This window comes from Hippichthys cyanospilos, chromosome 3 (genome assembly GCF_059441005.1).
Source record: "Hippichthys cyanospilos isolate Australia breed blue-spotted pipefish chromosome 3, RoL_Hcya_1.0, whole genome shotgun sequence".
NCBI classification, from domain to species: domain Eukaryota; kingdom Metazoa; phylum Chordata; class Actinopteri; order Syngnathiformes; family Syngnathidae; genus Hippichthys; species Hippichthys cyanospilos.
Genome location: NC_142371.1, coordinates 22,486,184 through 22,496,293, shown reverse-complemented (window position 1 = coordinate 22,496,293; position 10,110 = coordinate 22,486,184). Strand labels below are relative to the sequence as shown.

The 10,110-nt window shown below is 38.4% G+C and overlaps 2 protein-coding genes across 5 annotated transcripts; one reads left to right on the top strand and one right to left on the bottom strand.

Moving 5' to 3' along the window:
• Positions 1-3,403: 3,403 nt before the first annotated feature.
• Positions 3,404-6,113, bottom strand: scnm1 (sodium channel modifier 1). 2 transcript variants are annotated; one of them, XM_088409759.1, is made up of 8 exons: positions 5,798-6,113; positions 5,615-5,685; positions 5,453-5,541; positions 5,212-5,306; positions 4,277-4,380; positions 4,105-4,205; positions 3,747-3,867; positions 3,404-3,672 (listed from the first exon to the last, which is right to left on the bottom strand). In XM_088409759.1, exons 1-8 carry the CDS (start codon positions 5,846-5,848, stop codon positions 3,564-3,566), a joined length of 741 nt encoding a protein of 246 aa, XP_088265885.1. In that variant the 5' UTR covers positions 5,849-6,113; the 3' UTR covers positions 3,404-3,563. The 2 variants fall into 2 exon arrangements, with proteins under 2 accessions (XP_088265885.1, XP_088265884.1); XM_088409758.1 differs by having other exon boundaries at positions 4,105-4,208; positions 5,798-6,109.
• lysmd1 (LysM, putative peptidoglycan-binding, domain containing 1) lies at positions 5,226-10,079 on the top strand. 3 transcript variants are annotated; one of them, XM_088409761.1, is made up of 4 exons: positions 5,226-5,727; positions 6,958-7,122; positions 7,989-8,263; positions 9,537-10,079. In XM_088409761.1, the coding sequence occupies exons 2-4, from the start codon at positions 7,021-7,023 to the stop codon at positions 9,700-9,702; spliced, it is 543 nt and encodes a 180-aa protein (XP_088265887.1). In that variant the 5' UTR covers positions 5,226-5,727; positions 6,958-7,020; the 3' UTR covers positions 9,703-10,079. The 3 variants fall into 3 exon arrangements, with proteins under 3 accessions (XP_088265887.1, XP_088265888.1, XP_088265886.1); XM_088409762.1 differs by lacking the exon at positions 5,226-5,727 and adding an exon at positions 5,774-6,384; XM_088409760.1 differs by lacking the exon at positions 5,226-5,727 and having other exon boundaries at positions 6,398-7,122.
• Positions 10,080-10,110: the final 31 nt, after the last annotated feature.

Genomic DNA, 10,110 nt, shown 5'->3' with positions numbered 1-10,110 from the left:
GAAACCATAACGGTACGTGAGCTTGTAACCGTTTCTGCAGGTGTCATCAAATCTAATTAATTGCTATTTAAAATTGTGACAGGAAAAAATGCTCTGTCTTTTCAAATTAAGAGCAACTTAATTGGAACATAAAGCAATAAGCGATTGTAACAATCAATGCAGGTATCACCAAATCCAATTTATTGCTAGTAATGTCATGATAGGAACAGTAAATTTTCTTTTCAAATTAAAAGCAAATTAATTGGAACGTGAAGAATTAGGGTGTGCAATATTGTAACAGTTTCTGCAGGTGTAATCAAATTGTCATTATTAAATTAATTGTCATTATCGTGATGAGAACGGTACTGTTTCTTTTCAAACTAAGAGCAAATTCTTTGGAAGCTAAAGCAATAAGTGATTCAAGCAGTTTCTGCAAGTATCATCAAATCTAATTTATTGCTAGTAATGCTATGACAGGAACAGTATTTTTCTTTTCAAATTAAAAGCAAATTAATTGGAACATGAATCATTAAGGGTAGTCGAGATTGTAACAGTTTCTGCAGGTGTAATCAAATTGTCATTATTAAATTAATTGTCATTATCGTGATGAGAACGGTACTGTTTCTTTTCAAACTAAGAGCAAATTCTTTGGAAGCTAAAGCAATAAGTGATTCAAGCAGTTTCTGCAAGTATCATCAAATCTAATTTATTGCTAGTAATGCTATGACAGGAACAGTATTTTTCTTTTCAAATTAAAAGCAAATTAATTGGAACATGAATCATTAAGGGTAGTCGAGATTGTAACAGTTTCTACAGGTTCGATTAAACCGAATTTATTGCCATTTAATGCCATGACAGGAGCAGTACTTTTCTTTTCAAATGAAGAGCAAATTGATTGGAACATGAAGCAACCTATTGCAAAATTATAATTATATTGACCCCTTTGCAAACGTTGTATGCACTTATTTTTTATTAATTTTTTTATGCGTGTGTGTTGCCATTAGTGATGCAATTTTCCACCAGATGGGCCAGATATAAAACTGACAATGTTACACAATCTATATTTTGGAGTTGCCGAATAAAATACGCCTAATGTTACCACTCCAAATGTAATTCCAAAGTTTAATAAATCAGACAAGAGTGGCACTCTGTTTTCAGTCTTTTTTAAGTGCTACTAGGCATAAAAAAAAAATCTTTCTCAAAGGTGACATCCTTGAATAGAAAAAAACTTAGAAACAGAAGTAGGAAAAAACAATTAAGATCGATTAAATGCCTTTTTTTTTTTCAATGCCCGCGTTACCCGTCCCTAATTCTGTGATTTCCTCTCATTGGGCACCAAGTCTGCTGACAACATTCTAAAGTTTCATTTTAATCAGGCAAATCTGCTCTAAGTCGCTTGTGATCCCGGTACTTCCCACAAGCACCTGAGCTATTTTTACCTCCCTTGGGCCGCAAAGTGAAACGGATCCTGGCGACCGGGCTTCAGTTACGGCGTTCCACATAGAATAGGAGCCCGTTTGCGCCTTCAGCTCTTTATGGGTACTAACAGCTGCTAACCTCCCAGGATTTCCACAACATGGCCGGCATTCCCTTCTCTTCCTTGCCAATCGTGCTTTTCCCCTTTGTTTTTATTGATTTCCCTTTCGGGATTTCATTTGCGGTTCCAAATTTAAACGTTTTAGGGGCGTACTCACCTTTGGTACCAGGGTTTTGAACATTAAAAGGGCCCTATGAAAAGTCAACTTTTTTTATTATTCAACCTTGCTTCTTATTATTATTTCATTGAATCATAATTAGTCTTTTAAACGCTTGATTCATTTTGGCATTGATCTTAACGGTCTTTTAATTTTATCATGAGGTATTTTTTCATATCGTACTTTCCACAAATCATCTTTATTCTTAATTTCTGATTGAAAAGTTTCGTTCCCTTTAGCACAGCTCCATCTAGTGGATGCACAACGCAACCCCAGCACTACTGTAGCTTCTATTCTATGCACCCTATAATGCGGTGTACCTTATATATGAAAACAGTTTTAAAATGGGTCATTCATTGGAGGTGCGCCTTATACCTACCTTATCCACGTCTCTGAGTTTCATTTTAGTTCCGGGGTTGAGGAAGAGAAATTTTGCACCGAGTCGGCCAAGTAAACAGCAAGGTTTTATTTATTGGTTTCGTTTTACTGTAGGAAGCATCAAAGTGGTGAAATTGTGTGTTTGAAAGCACATTCAATGCCAGTCACCTGCAGGTGGAGTTTTTGTTAAAAATTCCAAGTTCCCACGGAGACCGATTTGATACGCGTGTCAATGAGTATGATCTATATACACATTAGCGGCCTTGAGAAGTGTCCCCCACTCTGTTCATGACCCTCGCATGCTTCTCTAATTCACTGCCACTTTGCTGACCGCGATGCTAACTGATGGAATCAGGACTCAAATTAGCGCCCGACCGGTTCGTCCAACCGCAGGTTTACACTTAAGCTAGCAGGGATTAGGCCCAAACTATGAGGGGTGTCACTACTTCTTCAGCATGTGATCATCACACATTTTACGGTAATGTACTTCTTAATTATAACTGGATTTTTTTTTTTTTTTTTTTTTTTTTTACTATTTTTGAAAAATATTTACCCTAATATGTTCTATATGAACTCATTAGTCTTAACATGATGGTCTGATTAACTCATTGAATGCCAGGGACGTATTTTCACGTTTTTTTTAAGAGTCCGGACATTAAATCTCAGCTACTTAAGTATCAAATATATACTAAAGTACATTGATTTCCAGATACTTAAATTGAAACTGGGATTGAATGTCTGGACTTTCAAAAAAACAAAACACAAAAATACGTTCCTGGCATTGATTGAGTTAATATTGTGTTTGTGGAAAGTGAATTAGGCAGTAAAATCAAGTAGTTTTTAATCCATGTCAGGGAGCGGCCATTTTGCTGCTTGTTGTCGACTGAAAATGACATCACAAATTGTTAGCTCGGATACGACCAATTAGATCTCACTCGTTTTCAGAGTTTGGTCACGTGACATTCGCAAACTGAGACGTGATTGGTCGTTGCCTCAGCCCTATGCAACTGTAATGTCACTTAAAAAGGCAAAATGGCCACCCTGAGATAGATTAAAAACAGGTGGAATTTGCTGCTTAATTCACATTCCGCAAACACAAAATCAATCACAATATTGTTTAGAGGTATTTAATAGTAAATATTGTAAAATATATAGATATATTTTTTTGGGTTCACTTAACATAAAATGAACAAATGTGCATAATTATTAGCATATAGGTTAAATTAGTCACTACTTTTCTTTAGGTTTCTTTTCAGGTCATAACATCCATAGAGGTTCAAAATTAATATGATTCATGGATCATTTGCTTTTATTTTAGCATCAGACCATCCCAAAAAAACAAAACATTCATGTATTATTAAAAAAAAATGTTTATTGCAATACATTACACAGTAATTTACTGCTATACGGAAAGAGGAATTTGAAATGAAATAAATATGAAACTGCAATCTGAGAAAAAAAATAGCAATAATATTATATTTCTTGAAAACAGCAATCCAGGAAATTTGAGCGTTAAGGCTTTTCGGTGGAAACTAGCGAGGGAGGCTCATCCTGGTCTGAATCAAACTCCGCATCCCCGTCTTTAACCCAGCGGCCGCTCGGGTCCTGCAGCCACCCGTCGCTACGGGGAAAACGAAGAATCCATAAGTGTGTCATATCATGGAGAGAGAAGGCAATCCCAAGGAGGAGGCGTACCTTTTCAGTTTCAGGTAATGCTCCAACTCCAGTCTCCTCTGGGCCGACATGGGCTGGGACGCTTGAGTCTCGGGTGGGGGACGCCCTCCTGTGGCGCTTGAGGAATGTCCTTTGTCATTCCCTGTAGACCACCAAGTCAAGATGTTCACGATCATCTTGGCCTCAAAATTGTGCTTGAAGTCTTAGGGGGGCTTTTATTTACTTTATAGTATTAATTTATGGATTTTTTTCAAGCAGAAATCAGATTCCATCAGTTATCATTATTTAATGCTTATTATGACAACGAAATCAATCAACAGGGACAAGCTTTAAACTGATACTGCAATTATAAAAACATACCTTCAAATCAATCAATTACCTGAGATACTCGGAACATCGTTTGACTTCGAAGCTCCACAAGGTGGCGCCACATGTCCAAGTGGATTTCGATTGCTTGTTGGCCCTTTTCCAGTTTTGCTGCTGCTAAAAAAAGAAAAAAAAAGTGAGATTTCTTTTTGGGGTTTTTGTGAAACCGCATGAATGTGGCATGCCTGGTTCTTCGATGGCAGCTGTTATATGGGGCTGTTCTCAGCAAAGCATGATGGGTTAGCTTCCTTGTTTGTTCCAGTAAAGGAGCTGCCGAACTGGATCCCTCCTGTGAAATACAACAAAAGCTCATTTTATTCAAAAAAGACTGAAAAGTTTGGACAAGTGTATTTGAAAGCTTAAAGTAGTGAAAGGTGCGCTTCATATGGGCAAAACTCGGAAATGATAATGAGTGAAGCCTCACTGACCGTCTGGACCATGTGACTCCTTTAGGAAGTGGCTCGATTGCAAATATAAAACATTTTGTGGATTTACGGCTGCTTTTAAACCAGTATATACAAGATCAAAATGCACACAAATTTGGAATTTCCTGTGTTAGGGGAATTGTTTGGGGACTTTTTTTTCTAATAAGGTAAAATAAAAAGGAGCTGGAAAAGCTATTATTTCTACAGAAGAACAAAATGATCCTAACAGCACTTTTTATCCTTAGAGCACATTTTATCCTTATAGCACATTTTCTCAAACAAATAGTCATAGAATTTTCAACACTGTTGACTTCTTAGACCGCTGCACCACTTGATGGAGCAACAGAGCAAATGATGCACTATGACGCTTTGAATCATGTGCAAATTGGCTGCAAAGCTTCATTGTTTCATGAAGCTTACTTTGACCACCACTAGTTTAACCCTTGTGCAGTATTTCAACCATTTTTGCTTCATTTTCTTTCACATACGATGCACTTTTCACCACCTAGGTGAAATTTCAGCTTCCTAGTGTCTTCTTTCAATGCTCTTTATTTGATGTGAAAGTCCTTTGGTGTAATGATAAAAGAATTGCACAAAATGCCGTACAGTTCAAGGGTTAAGGAAGGTAACGTTGATTTCAAAAAGTAAAAGTCATTGTACTTTCGGAACATCCTTTATCCGAAAGCCCAACCCACCTGCTGTTGCTCCTCAGCTGCGATGAAAATTTCTTGTCTCCTTTTAGTTATTTCATTCTTCAGCTGGGTCTTCTTACCATAGAACGCTTTTAAACCTAAACATACAAATATCCTATTCCGTTATTTTATTCTCAATAATAGGTGAATCAATGTAGGCCTATGAAATGCTCGATTCAACCATATGGAATATAAAACCGGTTGTCGAAAGGATTTTTCTTGACGAAATTGTACGTCATCTAACCTTCTAGATGTCTTTTTCCTTTCCTGTGGACTGTCAGCATGTCGACGGTGTCAAACACGGGGCGGTAGTGGCACACAAGACAAGTATACCTAAAGAAAACAACGATGGTGGTCGGGAGTTTAGAACAGCAACAGACAGGCACGGAATGCGGTCACTTTTTACCTTCCATTGCTCAAAAGTGTGGCTTCGTCTTCTGGTATAAAGTTTGACAAAAGATCTGCGACGCGACGTTTCTGCAAGGCAACAACAACAAAAGTGTCCACCAACAACTAACTGTAAGTAATATACACGAGAGAATGTATCGATCGATTGATAATAAGACACGTTATAAACGTAAATACTCACCTTGAGGATATTTAGCTGACTCTTGTCGTTACCTTCTCGTTTAAAAGACATTTTTATACGACGCTGCCATTTGATGTTAAAAAAAATATACTAACAGCTGTTAGCAACAAGCTAGCAGTCTAGCCTTGGAGTTGTGTAGCCTTCATGGTCATAGTAATTTAGGTTTTCACTTTTAATGCCTTTAGTTGACAGCTTTAAAATTGGGAGAAAAAAAGCTTAAAACAAAATAGAAATAAACAATTTGTGTATGCAATTTATATGTTTTTTGGAAAATAAACCATAGTGTAACGCAGTAATCGGATCAATTTATTGCAAATAGTTAACGAGTGTCAATGAAGGCAACAAATGCAAAGCATCATGGGAGTTAACAAAAACAGCAGTTTTGGCAGCAATGCTGTTGTAGCTGTTTAGCTAAGTTAACAATCTGCTTAAAACATGTATTCGCTGAGAATATCATAAATCCCGCAACACTTGGAGGATATTTTCTTCACTTTGCCTTTTAGTTTAAAGTTCAGCTTAGTGGCGTGTTAGCTCTCGAGCGCGTCTGTTTGCTAGCGGTTTAGAATGCAACTTATGTGCCGTTCACGGTAAATGTAAATTTATGTTTTCATTTTATGAAGCCTTCGCTTTACGTGGGCTGTTCTTCACATTTACTTGTTGGTAATTTTTAATAATTGTAGATTTCTGCGTTTGAAAATTATGTTTTTAATGTATATTGATGCATTGATTAGACTACCCCAAACTGTTAAGCGTATCCATTTCGAGTGTCAGTGAATGCACCAAGCTAATTGCATCATGGGAGCTGTCACTCACAAGGCAGCCATGGCAACATATGTCAGCAGGCAGGAGCGGAAAGCGCAACTTTGTTTTCTTTACAGAGTTTTGTCTCTTTTTCAAATTATTTAAATTGCCGCGCTTTTACGCTTCTGTGTAATGGCGATTCTTCTCTGCATCAGGTGACATTTGCAGAAGCTGCGTCGGTCGGAATTGTGACGCGCAGATGAAGCAGTTTATTTGCGAAACAAAAAAGAAAAGAAAAACAAAATAGAAGAATCGAGTTGGTTATTACGAAGCAGCCATGTTTGTGATTTTACGAATCTACGAAAGTTGACTCGATCCGATTTCCTCCGGTCTTCGCCGTCATGTCGGCGGGGAAACAGCCCGCAGACGCCGGTGGGAGCGGCCTGTTACGAGGTGGCCGGAGCAGCAGGTCGTACGGTAGCATGGTTCGGTCCAGTATGTCCCCGGTCCGACGGGGGCACATCGAACACCGCATCCAGCCCGGCGAAACCCTCCAAGGCCTCGCCCTCAAATATGGAGTCACTGTAAGTAGACTTGTTCTCTTTTGTTTGCAAAGTAGGATTAATCTATTTAAATATTTGTCTTTTGCGTTGCACCTTTGTTTAAAAAGAAAACAATAGGCTAGGTCACGCATTTAGCAATTTCCAACAGTTAAATGTATTTTTTTTTTGTAATTAATGAAATAACATTCTACGTGTACAATTAATTTGAAGCATTGTGTCACTTATTCAACGAATGGGTTTGGTCACGTGACATTTGCAAGGTCAGCCTTGATTGGTTGTTACCTGAGTCCAGCGTGCGTTGACGTCATTTTCAATCGCCAACTGTCAAAATGCCTTTTAAAAGTATAAATTATATACGATAAAAATATCAAATTAATCATAGACCTTTTTACTGATTTTGAAAAGGTGAACGTTTTTAAGAATAATTTAGGGAGTTGACATAAAAAGCCATCAGAAAAATACTAAATGTGTACAAAATGTATTTTTCTTGACTTGGGTATGATACACAAGTAAAATATTGACATTTGAAAATCAATTACGTTTCAGTAATTTCCACGACTACGATATAAACTCAAACTATCATTATTATATGATTAGAATCTATTTTTTATCCAATTAATTGATAGGAATATCTGATACGTTTTATTAGATAATATTAGATAGGTGCAAACATAGCTACGATACATGGAAATGTAAAATAAAATCTATGACGTGGTTCAAATTGTGACAAATTCAATATCCATATTATGCAATGGATTGTTTGTCTTATGAAAAATCTCTAAAATGCCTTACTTTCATAAAAAGAACTCACCAGTCATGTTAACAATATAGCAAAATGTTATTCTTTGTATGGAAGAATATTCCGAAGGCTGCTTTTATTGTTTCAGACGGAACAAATCAAACGAGTCAACCGCCTCTACACCAACGACTCCATCTTCCTGAAGAAGTCTTTGTCCATCCCTGCGCCGTCGCACTCGGAGGCTCACGGCGCCGACGGCGAGGAAGATGACGACGAAGCCGTCAGTACGGGCGGTGAGATCGGCCCGACGCCGCGGCCCTCTCACGGCGAGTTGACGGCGGTGGATTTCTTCAGCCGACTGGACAGCTTCATCAGCGAATCCAAGCGGGCGGTCGCCAGGAGATGGCAGGATGCTGAGAAGCGGTCAGGATACACGTTGATCTAGCGCTGTCCACCTGTCTGTCTCGCCACAGTCTCCGTCCATATTTCTCTATATCCTCCTGAGACCCAGCCGATTCATTTGTGTCCACTGTAGAGTCAATATCTTTTTCTCAGCAAGGCAGCAAAGTTAACTGCACTCCACCCTAGAAGATGAGACATCATTAGAAAAGGCCAGGATGTCCTCTACTGAGCACACTAGGATTTAGGGAAGTTGTTTGAATGAGTCAAAAAATGCATAAAAAAAAACAAAAAAAACAAGTATCCAGTACAGTGGACACAAATAGAATAGGCTGGGTTTCGGAATTATATTTGTCCATTTATGTCTATGTGTCTCTTTACAAAATCTGTCCAACTGTATTTCTATCTGTCCAGCTATTGCTATCTTTCTCTTCAGTTTTTGTTCACATGTCTGTCTAGCTTGCTATTATCTGTCTGCCTGTCTTGCTCTTTGGCTGTCTAACTAGCTATCTCTCTATGTCTGTGTCTATCTAGTTAGATAGGTAGCTAGCTGTTTTTAGATCGATGTATGTCCAGCTTTCGCTAGTTGTTTTGTTTTAATTTTTGCATGACTGCTTTTACACCATGTACAGCACTTTGTACGCAGGGGTTTTACGTATTATATCAATAAATAGATAGCGAGCTAGCACGTGATCTGGCTAACTAGCTAGCTTGTGCACTTGCTCACTAACTATATATGTTTCTCTGCTTGTCTGTCTTGCTGTTTGTTTTCATTTTTATTTTCACTTTTGTATATTTTTTTTATTTTCTTTATTAGTTTTATTAGTGTCTTCAACTTACTGCTTTCATTGTTTTATGTTATTGCACGATTGATTTCACCCATGCACAGCATTTTGTATACAGCAGTTTTAAAGTCAAAGTTGATCTAGCTGGCGAGCTAGCCATTTACATAGATAGCTAGATTGAGTATGATACCACTAGCAATTTTCATAACATTTTCAATAGAAGAATGACAGTGCACATGATGATTTGGTTAGGTGTTAAACTGCCAAAGGGTGACCCCAACTATTGGAGGGCATATCAGATTTTTTTGGGGGGGGGGCTTGAGTATCAGTGACTGGTATTACCAGCCTTCGTCAACTCTCGATACCCTGATTGGCCCAAAAACTATGCCTGATATCAATTTCCACCATCCCTATTATCTGTTTGCCAGTCCGTCTTGCAGCTGAAACATGAAGTATCCAAAAGGCCAAAACATTTTTTTGTCAATATCCTCTCTTTTTATTTTTACTGTCAGGCTGGCAGACCTGGAAGCGGTTTGTTCCAGCAGGATGAGCGAGCGTCCGCGGTCGCCTTCGGGAAGGCGTCACCGTCCGCCGCCATCCGCCGCCGCCGTGCCGCTCACCGCCACCAAGTTGACAATGAAGCTGAGGGAGCGAGAGGATGACATTTTTGAGCTGTGAAGAAACAACAACACTAATGTAGCCTGACACTGAAACTCTGTATGCTTTCAAATACATTTTTAACACTATTTAATCCATATGTTATGGTGCATATGGACCGTGTGTGACATACCACATGGAGACAAGTCACCTGTTAGTGGTCACGAGATGCATGTGAAGCGGCCTCACAGGCCCAACATGCAACAATTGGCCGTATTGTCCGACGCTTATTAACTTATTCACTCCCAAGAACTGAATGAAGCTTTTGATACAGGAGGACACATGTGATTATGATTTTGTTACTAATTTGTGTTACCAAGCTGAGAGGAATACTTAGAGGATACTTAGCATTTTGTCTATGTAGCTTTTGTAAGATTTATTAAACATTGAATGTATAATTCTTGCATTTTTTTTCTTCTACTTTTTCAG